This window comes from Gekko japonicus, unplaced genomic scaffold (assembly GCF_001447785.1).
Source record: "Gekko japonicus isolate JY-2015 unplaced genomic scaffold, Gekko_japonicus_V1.1 scaffold65, whole genome shotgun sequence".
Lineage (NCBI taxonomy): Eukaryota > Metazoa > Chordata > Lepidosauria > Squamata > Gekkonidae > Gekko > Gekko japonicus.
This window is the reverse complement of record NW_015165832.1, coordinates 610,323-629,902: the sequence shown is the minus strand read 5'-3', so window position 1 is coordinate 629,902 and position 19,580 is coordinate 610,323. Positions and strand designations below refer to the sequence as shown.

General features: G+C 44.8%; 1 protein-coding gene across 1 annotated transcript in view; it reads right to left on the bottom strand.

Moving 5' to 3' along the window:
* The window catches only part of ABTB2 (ankyrin repeat and BTB (POZ) domain containing 2), a 240,720-nt gene that overhangs the window by 24,766 nt on the left and 196,374 nt on the right, over positions 1 to 19,580 (bottom strand). The window contains exons 4-7 of the mRNA XM_015410876.1: positions 12,125 to 12,277; positions 9,527 to 9,692; positions 6,526 to 6,615; positions 5,935 to 6,036 (exon numbers count right to left, since the gene is read on the bottom strand). Coding sequence (XP_015266362.1) covers positions 5,935 to 6,036; positions 6,526 to 6,615; positions 9,527 to 9,692; positions 12,125 to 12,277 — 511 coding nt within the window. The remainder of the gene's footprint in view (positions 1 to 5,934; positions 6,037 to 6,525; positions 6,616 to 9,526; positions 9,693 to 12,124; positions 12,278 to 19,580) is intronic.

Sequence of the window (19,580 nt, the reverse complement as noted above, 5' to 3'; positions counted from 1 at the left end):
GCTCTCCAGATGAGAGATATCAGATCCCCTGGAGAAAATGGCTGCTTTAGAGGCATTAGACACTGCTGAGTCCTTCCCCTTCCCAAATGCTGCCCTCCACAGAATCCGCCCCCCCAAATCTCCAGGTGTTCCCCTACTTGGAGCTGGCAACCCTACTTTCCCCTCAGTGCCTGTTGCTAGGCAATCAAGCTTGGTTCTGTCAGTAAAAGGTGGTGGTGGTGAGATCCTTTCTATGCCTATTTTGGCCTTTGGGAGAAAACTCATTGGGGCCAGTAATGACTAGGGTTGCCAGATCCAGGTTGGGAAATTCCTGGATATTTTATGGTAGAGTCTACAGAAGGCAGAGTTTAGGGAGGGGAGCGACCTCAGCTGAACAGAATGCCATAGAGACCACCCTCCAAAGCAGTTATTTTCTCCAGGGGGAGAGAAAAAAGTGTTGTCTAGAGTTCAGTTGTGATACCAGGTGATACCACAGCCAGTGTGGTGTAGCAGTTAGCACTTCAGAGCAGGGTCTGCTAGACCCAGGTTTTGCTGTGGAAGCTGAGTGGGTCATTTTAGACCAGTCACAGACTTTCAGCCTAATCTACCTCACAGGGTTGTTGTGCAAAAGGGGGACAAGAGAATGATGTAAGTTGCTTTGGTCCCCATTGTAGAGAAAGACTTTCCTGGGGAACCACTGTTGCCAATCTCCAGGTGAGGGCTGGAGATCCCTTAGAATTACAACTGCTCGCTGGGAGGGGGAGGAGATGGAAAGCTGAAGTCAGAGGGGCAGATAACGATAGGTTGATGGTTAGCTGGGAAGGCAATAGGGTTGCCAACTCCAAGTTGGGAAATAATTCTCTTGACATCTCTTGACATGGAGATTTGAGGCGTGGAGCCTGAAGAGGGTGGGGTTTGCAGAGGGGTTGGACCTCAAACAGATACAATGCCATAGACTCCACCCTCCAAACCAGCCATTTCCTCCTGGGGAACCATTGTTGCTAATCTCCAGGTGAGGGCTGGAGATCACTCAAAATTACAACTGCTCTTTAAGTTCCAGAGATCAGTTCCTCGGGAAAAAATGATACTCTGAGTCATACCCCAAATTGATGCTGAGTGCCCAAGGCGGGGCACTCTCCCAGAGCCTCTTTCTAGAGCTCGTTGTATTTATTTCTACAACGAGCCTTATTCCTAGTACATTAATGATAGTGGAAGTTGTGGCCTGGTCACACCTTATGGTTGCCAACCTCCAAGTGAGGGCTTGAGGTCTTCTGGAATTATAACTGATCTCCAGACTACATTCAAAGCTTATGTATTTAATACTTATTTATTTTAAACGTTTATTCCTCTTGTCCTGGAGCAAATGGCTACTTTGGATGGTGGACTGTATGGCATTATATCCTGCTGAGGTCACTCACTCCCTAAAGCCCACCCTTCCCAGACTCCACCCTCAAATCTCCAGGTATTCCTGAACCCAGAGCTGGCAATCCTATCCTGCCTAGATTTTGGGGGCTCAAGGGGAAACAATTTTTGCTGATTCACCTTTCTGTGGGAGATATCTGATTCTCCACCTCAGCTATTCTTGGTGGTCTTCTGTCTCACTGGAGTAGCATTTGGGGGTGGGATTTTGCACTTTCTCAAGATGGGGGGAATTGGCAAATCCTGTGGAAATATAGGCAGGATTGAATCCTATGCTTCTTCTCTGAAATGTATTTTTAAGCCTCTAAAGATACAGATACCCCACCTAATCGCTCCCATTCTAGGAGGCAGGGAGAAGGCAAGTGTATTACTCATCACTAGGGATGTCATGGGCACACCTTCATTTCTGCTTGTTGTGCAGCTGGCTTTTCCCAGGTATATCTTAAAGCATGCAATCGTTCGGGTGGAAAAAAATTAAAGTGAATGCTCTCCTCAAAAGGATCATTTTGCTTTGTTCTTCTGATTGATTGTTCATCATGCGGCCATGTGCAAGTTGCAAAAGGACCAGAATCTGAGGTTGTGTGTCCACAGATCTAGCGACTATATATTTAACATAAGAATTCATAGTATGATTAATTCCCACATGTCACTGTAGATGTGTGGAGATTGGATTTTCAAAGATTAAATGTTTATATCTGAATAACAGGGAGTGAGTAAACATTAATTGTTGTTAACATAAATGTCACTTAGAGAGATCAAGGCTTAATTCCTTCCAAGGGGCTGTGTTGACAAGATTCTCAGCTGTGTCTCTGGGGCAAAATGTATTTACTATCTCAACTGTAAATTAAGTGTGCCTGACCTTTCCAGTACAAGAGTACCCTGGCAAGAGGCCAAGTCTTTGAAGGAGGACTCTAATTTGCATGGACGTTTTGCCTATATGTATAATGCAATATTGAATGCACACAATCTGCAATTGCTTGCTACTTATGTGAACAGAAACAGCTTATTTCTGCTCCCAACTGATACACTGCTATTGTTCATTTTTAATTCCTATCGGCCTTAAAGCAGAGAGCCTACACTGAAACAATAAATTCTAATTGTACATAGCCTTTGACCACAACAAACAGTGTCAGCTAAGAAATATGGTCTGCACAAGAAGGCATCTGATGCATTTGGAGAATTTAAGACCCATTTACTCTGGTTTTGTAATGACAAATTAAAAACCATTTCAATAGTGTGCAATCACTGCTTTTAGATTCTGACTGTGCAACTTTAGGATCTCATTAAGATGCCAATCTAGTTTTGAATATGTAAACACACCATCTTGTATTTACTGAGCTCACAGAAATTGGTTCACCAAGAAACCATTTCATACTTTTCATTACCTTGAGACAGGCAAAAAAGAAGCATGAAAGCTAACATGTACTGTATGTACTTATTTAAACATGCTTAGGATCACACTGAAAACATCCTATTTATTATGCTGGGAAGAGAAAACGTAACTAGATGATCTTCTACACCAGCTAAAATGAATCTCCAGGATTGTTAATACAAGGAATATACATTCTTCCTCTGATCTTAGTCTTCTGAGGCATCTGTGTGTTCTGTGTGGAGTGATATTTGATCAATCATTAATTTTTTGTGGGAATTCTTTGCTTTTCCTTCCTAGAAGACTAAGGGTGCAACCTGACACCAGAACCAGTTTAAATCTGCATACATCTTCAGATTTTCATACAGGGGTCTGAGACATCCCTCTTTTTTCCTCCCTCCCCCTTTAAAATACCTCACCTGATGAAGAGTTCTGGAAAGTTCAGGGTTTGCATGCTCTTTTGTGCCAGTTTGATTGATCCTAACAGAAGGTATTATCTGGTATTTGCTTTGAGATAGCCTGACAGTAAGTGATTGTAAAGGTCAATTCTGATATGGGGGGGGGGGAGAGGCCAGAGCAGTACAAGCACTAGGATATCAATTCTTCATTTTTTAAAAAAATTCTAACATACCTTTTTGGCTTACAGAAAATATCTAACAGACACCACCCCCCCATTAGAAAAATGGCCAATTTTTTTTTTAAACTAAAATCCAAACTGCTCTCTAAAAACCCCATTTAACTCTTAGTCAAAACTCTCTGAAACCAGAACATTTTGCACATTCTACTAAAGGCTAAAAATGGGAGAGCTCATGAACATCTGCTGAAGTACTCCAGACGTGATGCAACAAAAAATACAGCAAGATCTTATAGAAGCAAAATGAGCCTTCCTAATGGAAAGAATAATCAGGGATGCCGAATTTCCCCCGTCCAATACCGGTAAAGTATTTGGACTGGGGAAATATTCGGTATTCCCGAATATATTCGGATCTGATATACACCACCAGAGGGAAAGGGGGCATGTTTTCACCAGCCTACCCGCCACAGTGGGTTGGCTGGGGAAGCAAAGGGCAGACGTACAAACATGCCTTTCTTTCCCTCCCCGATCTCAGGAAAGAAAGGCAGTCAAACCCAACAGCTGACTGGCTGTTAGGTTTAAAGACCTTGTTTTCGGTATGGTAAATGAACTCGAAAAAAAGCTGGATAATATCGGCTTTTTGGGGTTCAGCTATACCGGTAGCCGAATACAGATCTCTGATCTGTTTTCAGCTTATGTGATACCCCAAAAATACTGACAAAGTATTTTTAGTTTGTGTGTGTTTCGTTTCGGCTATTGCCGAATGCACACCCCTAGTCCTGAATCATTGACTGTCCATTGTAGTTAAATGGCTAAGAGTGAACAAATTGAAATGAGATATTTACAAGACAGAGGTAATACTGGTTGGGAAGGCAAAGATCTTGAAGATCATTGTGCTTCCTGCCTTCAATGGGATTCAGCTGATCTTTGCTGACTCAGAGCTTAGTGATTATATTGGTTCCAACATTACTGCTGGAGAATCAAGTTAATGCAGCTGCAACCCCCCCACTACTTTCTACCAACTCACTTTAGCTTGGAAGATGCCAGACTACTTTGACTTGGCCAATTTGGCCATCTGAATCCATGCCACATTAATGTTGAGACTGGACTGAAACAATATTTCTCTGCCATCATTGGCATCCACACAGTGTAAGCTGTGAAACTCTTTTGGGTGGTTAGGGGTCTATTAAGAACATAAGAGAAACCAATGTTGGATCAGGCCAATGGCCCATCCAGTCCAACGCTCTGTCACACAGTGGGCAAAAAATACCAGGTGCCATCAGGAGGTCCAGCAGTGGGGCCAGGACACTAGAAGCCCTCCCACTGTTGCTTCCCCCCCCAAGAACCAAGAATACTGAGCATCACTTGCCCCAGACTGAGAGTTCCTATCTATACCTTGTGGCTAATAGCCACTGATGGACCTCTGCTCCATATGTTTATCCAATTCCAACTTGAAGCTGTCCATGCTTGTAGCCGCCACCACCACCTCCTGTGGCAGTGAATTCCATGTGTTAATCACTCTTTGGGTGAAGAAGTACTTCCTTTTATCTGTTCTAACCCGATTGCTCAGCAATTTCATTGAGTGCCCACGAGTTCTTGTATTGTGAGAAAGGGAGAAAAGTACTTCTTTCTCAACCTGCTCTATCCCATGCAAAATCTTATAAACCTCAATCATGTCACCTCTCAGCCATTGTTTCTCCAAGCTAAACAGCCCCAAGCATTTTAATCTTTCTTCATAGGGAAAGTGTTCTAACCCTTTTATCATTCTAGTTGCCCTTTTCTGCACATTTTCCAATGCTATAATATCCTTTTTGAGGTGTGATGACCAGAACTGTACACAGTACTCCAAATGAGGTCGCACCGTTGATTTATATAGGGGCATTATGATACTGACTGATTTGTCTTCAATTCCCTTCCTAATAATCCCCAGCATAGCGTTGGCCTTTTTTATTGCAGTTGCACTCTGTCTCGACATTTTCAGTGAGTTATCTACTGCGACTCCAAGATCCAGCCTACAAGAGAAGGTGGACTGCTCTGCAGCATGCTGTAATCATTTTGATAAATACTTTGTGGATAAAAATCCCTTGCATCTGTTCCAATTTGGATGGTACCAGGGTGTCAGTTTGTCCAGTTGTGTAGGATACCTTTCAGCTTGTCCAGTCTGAGGATGGGGACAGGATTCTTGGAAGTTTGAGACATACCACCTGCTTGTATGAACATTACTCCTCCTGGCCTGGGCAGGGAGCTTGAGGACCAGGTCCAGGAGACAGTAAGCGTCTCCCTGAGAGGAGGTGATTGCCCCTGCCTTGAACCAGGCAATGGTGCATCTACTCCTAAAGAAATATACTCTGACTCAGGACAGTTGAATAACTACTGTTCAGTCTCAGATGTACCATTCCTGACCAAGGTGACTGAATGAGTGATGGCTGGGCAACTTCAGAGATACTGAATGAAGCAGATTCCAGTCTGGTTTCAGGCCCGGTCACGAGACTGAAATGGCTCTGGAGCCTACATGTTTCTGCCTATTAGTTTTGTTCTCACATTAGAGACATATGATGATTCTTCTGTGTTAAATGCCTTCTCTTTTGCTTACCTGAACCACAGAGATATGTCCATGTAACACAGCAAAGGTGAGAGCAGTCCAGTGCCGGCTGTCAGGGTGAACTGACGGATGCCGGGAAGAGCTACCAGGAACCTGGAAATGTTGAAAGATATTAGATATTGAAATTTGCCTTTTCTTCACACTGCACAAATATGTCTGTGAGTGGCACTTCCTTGGTAAATTACAACCCCTGGGAGTGTCAGACTGACACAAGTCAGAGAGCACTGCCAACACCAATCAGTATTTTCATTCCCTTGGGCTTCTCTAATGCATCTTCTGGTTTCCTTTAGATGCTGCTATTTCAGAGAGGAAACATTTAGTCCTCCAGTCTCCCCATTACCATGCCAGTGTTAATCATTATCTCATCTGTGGCAGGCTCTGAAAGGGATTTAAGCTTTATTACTGTAGAACCTGCATGAAATTATTTTATTATTTTATATATTGCTGTATGAAATTATTTTATAAGAGAGAAAACTCATCCAACTAAACAAAGACATGCTTGGTGTTTCTGAGGCATATTTAGTAATGGCTCTTGCTAGTTTGAAGTCTGAGCAAAGTCACTGGATTTAGTCCTTTACTTACAGGTATATCTAGATTTGCTCCAGCATCAATCAGCATCTGAACCATGGCTTCATCTCCAGCAGCACAGGCATACATAAGTGGAGTCATACCCTTTAAGAATAAAAGTTGCAGCAAGCAAGTTACAAATGATGAATCCCATGCAATAGCTTCATGCGAAGGAGAATTATGTATGCACACATCTAGTTACACACTTTCTAAGTATTTCTGCATTCCCTTTGTATTATGTACTTTAGGCCTAATCCAAAAATTATGGCAGTCCCATTTATTTCCACAGAGGTGATCTTAAGCCTGCACGTAAGTCTCCCACTGGAATCATGGGGCTTTGCACAGCCTAGCTTTGGTTATGTTGCCCAGAATGCACCCCCTGGGGATAAGCCACCCAGGAGGCCCCACACCTTTGGAATCTTGTCGTTCTGATGTATTAAACAAGGGGAAATGGCCACATTTTGAAAGTATATAAAACTAGCCATACATACAGGGGAAATAAAATGTCAGCCAAGCCAGGAGAGTCCCGAGGCACCTACTATCAAAGGCCTGCCTTGTATTGGCTTTCATTCCACCCATACCCTTGAATGCTGCACTCCCCTCCTAGCACAGTAAATGAATCGGCTGTACCCAGAATGAAAGTGGGTATCCTGCCTTGCCCAGAGAAGCATGGCATACTACTGCAGCCTAAACTAATCCTTTGTTGTTCCATTTTAATTCTGTTGTCTTCACACCCTGTCAGCCCCTTAGCATTCCCTTTCTGCTCTACCAAAAAAGTGTATCCCCCCCCTCCCAAATTAATACTCTGATGGTCCAACAGATAATAACACATTAAAAGGGTTCTTTCACCAGCTGTTTAGATTTAGCCACCCTTGGGACTCAGACGTTGGCTTGGAACCAGGCAAGGGCTCTGTCTTGCCCAAAGACCATCTGCCCACCCCATAATCTTCCAGAAATCCTAGATCACAGACCCCCCCCTCTCATTGGACAGCCAAGTATATTTTACATTCTCCCCTTTATTCCCTGTTCAGGCAGCTACTCCCCCCCAAAGTATCTTTACACAGGACTAGATGGGGTACTAGCTTCCTCTGGGTGCATATGATATTCTGCTGGACTAACTGCTTAGTCTTGAATTGGATATCTCTCTGCTCAGGGGTCATTTCCTGCAGGAGCACACAGGAGTGGAGCTCCGGCAGTAAAGAGCCCGGGCACATGCAACAAGCTCCACCCCCTGTTCCCAGCAGCCCTCAGTCAAAGCAAGAAGCAACCGGGAAAGCGGCAGAGCTCCCCCCCCGTCCCCCCGGTCCAAAACAGTCCAGTGGCACCTTTAAGACCAGGTTTGATTCAGGTACAAGCTCTCCTTCCTCTGTGAGGGACAGATCTGCACGTTCCCCCCCCCCAATAGCTAGCAATCCAAAACAGTCCAGTGGAACCTGAGCTTTGGGTGTTGCCTTCTGACACACTTCTGGTGATGTCAGGGAGTGTGGCATATGCAAATGAGTTATGCTAATGAGTTCTGCTAATGAGCTCCTGCACCTCCTTTTCTACAAAATGACCCCTATCTCTGCTTAAGAAAGGTTGTACCCATGTACAGGGAGCAGTTTGTGTAACAGTTGGATCATGTCCAGTATACTTATGTGAGCCTACATGTGTGTGTTTGTAAAGTCTATCCACATCCCCCCCCCCCCCCGTTTCAGGGCACTGAAAGGGAAAACTGGAACACCACAGGTGAAACAAAGATTACATAAACCAAGGATAACTCAATTATTAGAAGCTTATTCAGTGCATGGCTCTGAAATGTTAAACAACAGATGTTCTTGGAAACTTTTTCAGTGCAATAAAAAGAAAACTGCATTTGAAACTAGAGAGACAAAATCAGGCAAAAACAGTGCAGCTAGCAGTGTTCACGTGCTCCTGGTCAGGAGCCAGAAAGTCTATTGTCATCTTTTCCCTTGCCAAAGCCTAAAGCATATAAAGGAGAACATTTTTATTAAGAAAACGACTCAGGGGAGAGTGTTAACTTCCCATGTCCCCAGCACGACACCTTTGTTCCATATCTCTGTCCCCACAGCTACTTTATAGACCCTAGTTAGGCATCTGGAGTTTTGATTGTGTCTCTCCAGAGTCACATATAGCTGGCTCTAAGTAACATGGCCAGGAGGATCATGCGAGTCCAGGGAATTGTTTATGACGCACAGGAGAGATGCAAAATCCCTGTGAAAAATGAACTGTCCCAGTCAAATCCTAGGACTATCAAGCATTCATACGACACCCAGGTGTGGGATGGAAGCCTTCCCCCTATTCAGCACTCTTTCGGTTTTGTGCACATGAAGCTTGATCTAGAAGCAGCCTGAAGCACAGAAGCCTGCAGATAGCTCTTGCCTGGATTAGGGCAATTATTCCTAATACTTGCAGACCGCATCATAGGATTGGAATTTGATGCATAGGGTTGCCAACCTCCAGGTGGCTGTATGTCAAAATGAAAGCTCATGGGAGGAAATTGTCTTTACATTGATACAACCTCCATGTGGTGGCTGGAGATCTCCTGGGATTACAATTGATCTTCAGGTGGCAGAGATTGGTTCACCTGGAGAAAATGGCCACTTTGGAAGGTGGACTCTATGGCATTATACCCCGTTGAACTCCCTCCCCTCCCTGAACCCCACTGTCTTCAGGCTCCACCCTCAAAATTTCCAGGTATTTCCCAACCTGGAGCTGGCAACCCTATGAAGCAAGAGCAGAAGGATTTTCTTGCTGCAATGATTCTGTGATGCCCAAAGGTTTCAATTCTTAGTCACCCAGTTCCCTAAGACACAACACAAAGCATTCCCCTGGATCACTGGCATCAATTGCCAGCATGGGGGCAACAGCCTGGGCCCCTCGAGCACTGGAAAGGTAGTTGAACACTGCCATTTAGTTTAGCTCTGTCAGAACCATCTTACTATGTGCTCTATTTATCTACCTCTATGGTAGTAATTTGCCCAGGAAAAGGAATTTCTCATGGTTCTCGACATACCTGATCATCCATCGTGTTAACCCCTTCAGGACCCAATACTTCTATAGCCTGATTGATCAAATCTGTCCTTCCGCAGTTCAACATTCGAAACCCCAGATCTTGGTGGAATTTTTCAGTGGCTGCCTTGGCATCCATTCTCCGGAAGGAGCTAAAACAGCACTCAGGCCTGTTGAGGACATAACCAAAAGCGGTACAGCTGTAATGTGAAGAGTGTAGTATTATTGCATTAGTTCCAGTCTTTCCTTACAATATGCCTTGATTTTCCATTTTACTAAGAGTACAACAAGATGTACAAGAGATACAGAATGGCTGTAATTTCATATCACTTCCACCACTATTCATCATCATGTCTGATACTTGGTTTATACATAGAACTGCCAGTAATAAATTACCAGAAATTAGAGGAGGTAGAATGGATTGTACCATTTTGGACTGTTGGTGAGTGAAAATCACACTTTTTAAATACTCCTCCATGTAAAAAAAAAGAATCCTGCATGCAGAAATCTAGCACCGTAGAGGTAAGGTAAAACCTTTCTTCTTGGTGTACTGATATTTTACATACAAGGATTTTTTTTACATGAGGGAACAAACTACCTGTAAGAAAAGAGCTTCAGTCCACCTAACCACTTGAGGATCCTGTTGTCTTATTTTTGCTGGATTGTTTGCACTACAGTTGCAACCTAATCCTTTCTTCCATGCATGGGCTGCCCATTCACTTTACATACACCTTTGTGTGTGCACTAATTGGGCCCTTTAACTGAAATTAATACGCAGGTGCCCTGGAGGGGATCTCAGTTACAGTCACCCCAGCTCCATGGTCCTATGCAGATGGGTATTTGTTGCTTTTATTTGTTGTTTACTTTCCCACTTCTCACTTTTGTTATTGATTGTCCCCCAGAGGACATTTGTAATGATACCTACGTTTTGAGGGACACTAGGTTGCTGGGAGGAAGGGGAATATGAAATCCCCCAGAACTTGCTTTTATTCTGAACTTTCTATAAAAACTCAGGAGAAAGTAGTACTCTGTTAAATTCACAAGGCCTTTCAGAGATTAATATAGAAAGGAGATTAATTACACAGGGTGACTTGGAAGAAAAAAGTCTTGCCGAGAGTTTTTGAATGGTTCATTTAAGACTCGAAGCCTGCGAAGGAGGGAATGTTAATGTTTTCCCCAAGTGTAATTTCATTTCACAATCTCAACGCTCATCAAAAGGCATGATTAATCTCCACAATACCTGCCCATTCCTTCTATGAATACTAAAGCTTTTAATAGATTTACAAATCAACACTCTAAAAGATGTTTAAATGACTCATCCGTGCTATGCTCAGCACTATTTCTTGACAGAAAGTTATTAGATAAATCCCTTCCATCATACACAGGATATATTTAGAATGAGTAACACTGCAAAGTGAGTAGTAATAAATTATAAAATGAATCTCCTCATGAATACAACTGCTAACATTTGGAGTTTGGAATGGGGAAAGATCAGGGCACCCATTCCATGAGCCCAGGATTGCTGCCAATTGTCTGCAGACCACCAGAACATTGACAACATTGTCATTGAAACACAGAAGGCAGCTATTTGTTTTGACTGTATATATTGCCTGTATATAAAAGAACACCCATGTGTCTCCTTCATAATTTCTAAGGAGTGCTTCAAATACGAAACCATTCCTAATTTTTTCTGTGTAGGAAATCGTGTGCAGTCTGCAAGTAAGCGATCCTATGTGATAATCACACATACACAATTTTTGACGTATACACAGGGGTCATTTGGGGGGGACGCGGGGGGACGCCATCCCCCCGGGTGAGGTGCGGGAGGGCGGGGCCTGGAGCTCCCTGCTGGTGCCCGCTGGAGGTTGCCGCCGGCTGTGGGGAGGACACACTTCTGGTGTTGTCAGGGGGTGTGGCATATGCTAATGAGTTATGCTAATGAGTCCCCCTAGCTCTTTTTCTACGAAATGACCCCTGCGTATACATACATGCTGTACATGTGTTAGGATGTCAGGGCCCCTTATGATTTCCCAGTGTGTGTTCATGCTGCCAAAGACTTACACAGACACACATAAAATTGCCACGTACAATGACTGATACAAACGCTGAATTGTACTTTCCCCATGAAGGGCTTTTGTGAAGGCAACTGGAGGTTCATGTCTGAAATAGTCTTTAGAGGCAAAAGATGTTCCCGAGGCTGAGGCTTTAGCTCACACATCAGAACATTCTTTTCCCAGCAATGCTTCTGACAGAGGTGCAAAATCTATTAACAAGTCCGTGTTCATTCACTCAGCCACTCACACCATTAAACCAAGTCTACAGTCCTCCTAAGAAGCGCTTTGTGATTAAATCATTGAGGTAGACTCAATTTATTTATATTTTATTTATTTATTTATTTATTTAATTTATACCCTGCCCTCCCCACCAAGGTGGGCTCAGGGCAGTTTATAGATATTTCATAAAAATACAATTAAACCCTCTCATAACATATAATCATAAATAGAATACCAATCATTTAAAATACAACTAAAACGCTGGAACATTATCAAGTAAACAGAAGTCTAATTGACTATATCTTGGATTGAGTATTAAAAGCACATACTTGAGCTGCCGGGGCTCACAGTCCAGCCCTGGTAAAAGCAGCCTGGCTGTCTGCCTGATGTCATCGCTGTCCACTGTGAAACTGCGTCGGTGCTCAGCATAGGTTATAGCGACACGCATCCATTCCATAAGTGGGGGCAGCAACATGAAGGGCCTGTGAAGAAAAAGGAGATCCATTATACTTACACAAAAATATGTGAGCAAAAAGTATTTGAAATTCCTTAGACAGGAAACTTAGGAATCTTATGGTGCAACTAAATGAGATGCAACAGATCCATGACTGGGACTCTCCTGCTGACCTTAATTTTATTTAACGGCAACCACAGCAAAGAATTTGGAATGAGGCAGAGGCTAGTTTTAATTAAAACTGTCAGGAATAGGATATCTGATCATGGATCTCTTAGATCTCACTTAGCTTTTCCTTTACCCCTTTCAGAAGCTTTTTCTTTAAAAACCAAATTCCTGCTTTTTTGTGGACCTGAAAGGTGCATCATTAGGTCTGTGTCTGAATGAATGTGCTTGAGTCTAGAACGTTTGCCTCTTTCATGCAGAACGGCAGGGTGGACTTTCTGCATCTGAGGTAAACTCATACATTTATCGGTTTATTATATTGTTAGCTCATCTTTTAGCCAAATGTTTGCTCTTAAGCAGCTTACATTAATTTAAAATACAGACTTAATAAAATACATTAAAAGACGCTCAAGAAAAGAATGTCTTGCAGGTACATTAGGAGAACTACTTCATATGTCAGTGTCCTAAGATTAAACTGCAAATATTTGTGACAGGCTGTGAGGGCTGTGAAGGATCATGAAAGGGAATAAGTGTCTGGAAGTAATGCCCCACCACCCCAAACCCCCCCCTTCAGGATTTTTAAGTTTCTAGAGACTTGAACACTTTCTGCCTTTTAACTGCCCCCTCAGGTGCTCTCAATATCACCACCACTTTTCCTGTTCTTCTTTTGGCTAACTTACAAAGTTATATGTTTCTGCACAGCTAGGGAGTTCCTGGGGTAGAGAGAGACTTCTTTTATATATTTATTAAACCATTAATGTCCCATCTTTCCCCACAATTCAAGGCAGCTTACAATAACAGTAACATTTCCAGTTAAAAAAAGGTAAAGGTAAAGGTTCCCTTGCTCGAAAGCCAGTCGAATCCGACTCTAGGGTTGCGGTGCTCATCTCCGTTTCAAAGCCGAAGAGCCAGCGCTGTCCAAAGACGTTTCCGTGGTCATGTGGCCGGCATGACTAAACACCAAGGCGCATGGAATGCTGTTACCTTCCCACCGAAGTGGTACCTATTTATCTACTTGCACTTTCTTGCTTTCGAACTGCTAGGTTGGCAGGAGCTGGAACTAGAGACGGGAGCTCACTCCGTCTTGGGTCTCGAACTGCTGAACTACTGACCTTCCATGGCCTGCAGTTTAGCGTCTTAACCACTTGCGCCACCGCTCAAGATATAAAACTGCAAACCACAAATCTTTGCCCCTTCCCCATTAAAAGATGCCGCCCATTCAACCCTCCCCTCCAAAGTCTCCTGAAGATCTTCACGGAGGGGGCCTCCCTCACCTCTTCAGGGAGCCCATTCCACAGAACCTGAGCCATGATGGAGAAAGCCCAGGCTCTGGTCAATGACAGATGGGCTACCTTTAGTGGTGGGATAGCAAGCAGATGGCTGCCTGGTGGCAACCATAGCTGGCACACAGGGGGACTTATGGAAGGAGAGAGATAACACCTCTTTGTGGGTAGCCTGGTTTTACTTCTTTCTTCATCCACATAAGGGCTAGCCAGTTTACTATTAGATACAGTGATATACCAGAATATGACAGTATCACACTTATAAGGATCTGGTGTAATACAGTGTTGAAGGGTCTGTTCTGAGCCTATTCTTGTAATCAAGAACTCCCTATGTAAATTCAGAGCCTAATATGCAGTAGCATTACTGACATAGTATTATTGAAATTTTTTGAAAAACGTTAGATATACGAATCCTGCAAGAACTTCTAAGGGGCACTGCATTTCCCCCTGTGCCCTCCTTTCCCTGTACCCCCTTTTTCCTGACTCCCGACAGCTTACATCATTCTCTTCTCTTCCAGCCAAGCCTCTGTTGAGAGTGAAGGATGCCCCACCCCAAGCTCCAGTTTCCTGTCACTACTCAGGTTTCCCCCAAAACTGACATCATGATATTGCTGATTGCTGATTGCAGCCACCCATGTCCCATACATCACACCTTACCTTCTCCGCCTTCCCTGTTTCCTTCTCTCCTCCCAACCATCAACATTTGCCTGCCCTCCCAGGCTTCAGCTTTATGAATTATTTACTTCATTTATGCCCCAACTTTCTCCCCAATGGGGATCCAAAACAGCTTACATCATTCTCCTCTCTTCCATTTTATCTTCACAACAACCCTGTGAGTAGGGTTTCCAAATAACCGCTGAAGGAGGGAAAACTCCTGCCACTATGTTCCATTGGCTTATGTTGTCTGGTGGCCAGCAGCAGGCCTAGCAAAGTTGTGCAAGTTTGTGTGGTGGCTGCTACTTGGCCCAGGTGAGTTCTGTGGCATCAGGTCATCTGGTAGCCACTGCAGGACCTGGGTGGCTTGTGAAAAGTATGTGGTAGCCAGTCATCCAGGTCAGTCATATGGTGGCTGCTGTTATGTAATAGAGAGGTACCAGATGGTTGCTGCTGGACCAGGTAAGTTGCCCAGTGCTGCCAGGCCTGGCCCTAATAAGTCCCCCCTCTAGGGCAGGGGGAAGGGTTGGACTGGGACACTGAAAGAGCCATAGAAAGGGCCCTGCTCCTCACCTTGCCTTTTACTGACAGAACCCAAGACTTGTTGTTGCAGACATATTGTTGTGGTTGCCTAGCAATTTCCATATTGGCCAACAAAATCTCAGAGGCATTCATTTCTGTTATTTTGAGAGGTTGTAATACCCCATTTTTATTTTAAAAACCAGATTCTTCTAAAAGCTGGGTTTCCCCCCCCCCAGGTGTGTAGAATGATCTTTCCTGTCTGTGGCCCTAATATATGGATTTAGGAATTCGCACACTAGGGCCTGATTCAGAATCCGATATAATAAGCAAGAGTCCCGTAACACTTGTGGGGGGGGGAATCTCATCCTTTCCCCCTGTGCTTGGCGGCAGCTCCCGCTCCCCCACTCACCTGCCCACCTGCTTACAGTGCTGCTACCACTCACCTGATTCATGACAGCAGCAGTGAGGCAACAACTGCTGTGCCTCCTCCTCTTTCCACCTACCTGCAGAATTGCCACTTTTGCTTCCATAGCTTAATATGCAGTAGCAGCTCCTCCTCCTCTTCTGCCCAGTTGCCTATCTGGGTCACATGGCAGCAGCCTGGATCTGGCAACCCTCCCCCCTCCACCCCCACTCACTTGCCTTGCCCACCAGCCTCTCTCAAAATGGTGGCCGAGATCTTGCAATATAGCATTGCGAGATCTCAGTCTTTTCTCCTAAACATTACAGGTCATCTTTCCTTTTAATTTTTATGCAAACCTGGGGATACATGAGGACTGTAGAAAAACACTATCTGTACTTTGCCATATTATCTGTTGTTTTTGATCCACTAGGTTTAGAATTTTATATATGACAAGTGGAGACCCACAAGAAACTTATGGGATGGTCATCCCATTCCTCACACCTTTGCTTCCTCCCCTCTACCCCTACCTGTCTCACTCTCTCGCTCCCTTCTGGGGGTGGAGCCTCGAGACAGTGAGGCTTAGGGAGGCAAGCAGCCTCAGTAGGGTAAAATGCCATAGATTCAACCCTCCAAAGCAGCCATTTTATCCAGGGGAACTGATCTCTGTCACCTGGACAACAGTTGTAATTCTGGGTGATCTCCAGCCCTCACCCAGAGGCTGGCAACGGTAGTTCTCATGGAGGAAATGGCTAGTTTGGAGGGTGGAGTCTATGGCATTATACTGGTCTGAAGCTCCTCCCCTCCTCAAACCCCACCCCTCAAATGTCCAGGAATTTTCCAACCTGGAGTTGGCAAACCTATTTCCTTCCCAACCAACAGCCAACCTACCTTTATCTGTTTTCAGCTTTCCGTCTCCACCCCCCTCCCCCACACCCTCTACCTAGGAAAATAGTCTTTCTCCACAGTGGGGACCAAAGCAGCTTACATTATTCTCACCTCCTTTTTATCTGCACAACAACCCCGTGAAGTTGGTTAGGCTGAAAGTTTGGACCAGTCACATCACCCAGTCAGCTTCCACCACAAGATGGGGATCTGAACCTGGGTCTTGCAGACCCTACTCTGAAGCTCTAACTGCTGCACCACACTGGCTTTCATAGGGTGGCTGCTGAACAGAAGCAAGCAGCCGGGCCAAGTTGAGTCATGCAAGTCATGCCAGCCTACAGGTGGGATCTGGGGATCCCCTGGAATTCCTGCTCAGCTCCAGACTACTGAGATAACTTCCCCTGGAGAGAATGGATGCTCTGGAGGGTGGACTGTATGTCATTGTATCCCACTGAAGTCCCTGTCCTCCCCAGGGTCCACCCCCAAATCTCCAGGAGTTTCCCAGCCTGGATCTGGCAACCTTCCCCCCTATCCCCTGCCAGTGCCCGGGGGGACCTGGCAACGTAGACTGCTGCCAGGCCTAGGGTTGGCAACCTCCAAGTGTGAACTCTAGACAGCAGAGATCTGTCTCCCTGGAGAAAATGGCTGCTTTGGAGGGTGGACTCTGGCATTATACCCAGCTGAGGCCTTTCCCTTCTCCAGATCCTGCCCTCCAGAGAGTCTACCACAAAACCTCTAGGAATTTCCCTGCCTGGCACTGGCAACCCTTGTCAGGCCTGGCCCCAAGGCTCCCTCCCTCCCTCAAAGGCCAAAAGAGGCTTGGAAAGGGCCCTTCCCCCACCCTTTTACTGACACAGCTAGAGGCCTGGAAAGGGCCCTTCCCCCACCCTTTTACTGACAGAGCCAGTTAGAAGCCCCCCCCCTCAACATTCTAATCTCTCACTGTTGATGCCTGGAGTTAGATCCCTGCAGAGGCCATTTCAAAAGGGTTTTTTTTGGGGGGGGGAATTCAACCTTCCCTGAGGGTTCCTCCCCCACTTTTTTATTTTTCTGCAGACCCAGGAAGACCCTTGAGACTGTAGAAAGAGCTGTTGGGGGAGAGCGAGCCCTCTGTTGGCAGAAATAAGTATCCACACCAAAAAAAATCCCTCTGGGAAATAGTATAATGATACACTAAGCATTCATAGTAGTAATAGTTATCATAGATGAACTGCACAGAGGAAGGATCTGGATGGGCCACCCAGAGTCAGAGATGGATGGCAAGTTTAGCTCTCCCCATAAGTGCTGCCAAACCCAGCATTTTACATTTCAATCCACACCTATGGGAAATCAATTTATACAAGAAAAAGAAAAGGGGCGTGCACTTGGGATCTCCACAGGTGCTAAACGGCCCCTAATGACTTCAGCCACTGAGAATCAAGGTTGCCTCTATTTGCATAGCCCCAACCTGGATCCTGAACTTTAGACACACCAAAGTGGGATAGGATGGTAGAAACCTGCATGTATTATTACTGGGCTGATTGGGTCCATGTATTTTCCCTCACTGTGAGGCAACTTCCTCAGAGGAAAGCTACCCCACTTAGAGGACGCCTCTGCACACAGCAGAAGGCAGTCCTTGTATCCAACCCGATATTATTATTACAACACTTTCCTACGTACTACAGCACTGCCTTAGAACAGGAAACACCAACACTAATTTGTTTCTTTTCCCCACAACAATGGCAGCTGTCCTTACTGATAGGCTTAACAATGCCAAGTATTTATTTTTTAAATCTAATTCTGTCTGTTTCATGCTAGAAAAAAAAATTGCTTCCTTTTCAAACAATTGCACCGAGGGTCTTAGAGGATACAATTCTTCCTTTCCTTTAAAGTTGAAATCAGAAGGGGGGAAAAAACCCTCCCATATATGATAGAACGATATATGAAACAACCTGGGTATTAAGAAAAGCATTTGAGAATATGAAAGGAGTTTTTAAAGTGATGTGCTGGGGGGGGGGGAAGAGCTGGAAATACAAATCCTGTTAGAAATGATTACAAATAATAGGATTTGTGAGTGGAACTCCTTTTGCCAAGCTTTCACCGTGTACACTTTCAACTCTTGGCTCATCAAAAGTGTAACATCTGTTTCCATTTTGCCACCAGCAAGGTGTGTTTTGCAGAGACCACCTCAGACTATTAACAGCAAAGTGCCCTGTTTCCTCTCTGTTCATTTTTCTCCAGTGCTCAGCTATCTAGTTAACTCTCTGATTCCACAAAGGAATGTTTCTTCCTGCAGAGCATCCTTAACCCACTGTTCAATCCACTACCTTTGAATGTATTGTCAAAATTATCTGTGTATTTATTTGTAACCATTCACAAGTGGTGTGGTGTGGCTGGGACAGCAGCCTTGATACACACACACACACATCTCCCACAACACTGCTCGGTAAGTAACTTCAACATGACATCATTTATCGATTGATTTAATCAACCTTATTTTAATCATATAGGCTCATACAATAGTCACATAAGAGAAGCTAAAGCTCACATCAAGGGATGTACCAAGACATTTAGCCACCTCAGGCCTTTAAGAGGGCAGAAGTGGTTGTAGGGCTGCCAAGTGGGGGCGGGGGGCAGGGAAACCCCCGCTTTGGAGGCCCGATTTCCGCCGCAGCGGAATTGGGCCCCGGGGGAACTCCGCCCCCCCAAAGCTGCGTCACTGGAAGTGACATGCGACGTCGCTCACGTTGGGGGCGTGGCCCAGATCGTTGGGCCACGCCCCCAATGTGAGTGACGTCACACGTCACTTCTGGTGATGTGCTGGTGGCGCGTGTGCGCTTTGCGCACACGCGCGCGCCCATCCGGAGCCGGCTCACGGACCCGTTGGGGCCTCCCCTGCCGGTGAGTTTGCGGGACTTGGCAACCCTAAGTGGTTGCCTGCAGTGTTCCCTCTAAGCTGAGTTACTGTGAGCCAGTTCACAGTTTTTTTAGCTTCCGGTTCACACATTTTTATCTTAGCTCAGGAAGGATGGCTCTAGAGCAAACTAATTTATGCACTAGTCAAATTGCTCACTCGCAGTTTTAATGCCAGTAGCTCACAAAGCAGAATTTTTTCTCACGAGACTCCATGGCTTAGAGGAAACATTGGTTGCCTGTGCTGAACATGGGTGCTCCCTTCACAAACATTTTATCAGTACGACAGATCCCATCACAGACATCTTACTGCAACCTTACAGATCAGAGACAAGGCACTGTTTTTCTTTTTAAAAATTGAAAAGGTAGCAGTTCTAGTATGCTACCATAAAAAAATGCCACCCCAAGAAACCATTTGGAATGTCAGCCCATCTTTGCTGTTGAGAGCTACAACTCAATAGGTAGGAAGTGACATTGCAGATGAGGCTATGTCTTGATTCATTCATATAAAAAGGACCACAAAAATAAGG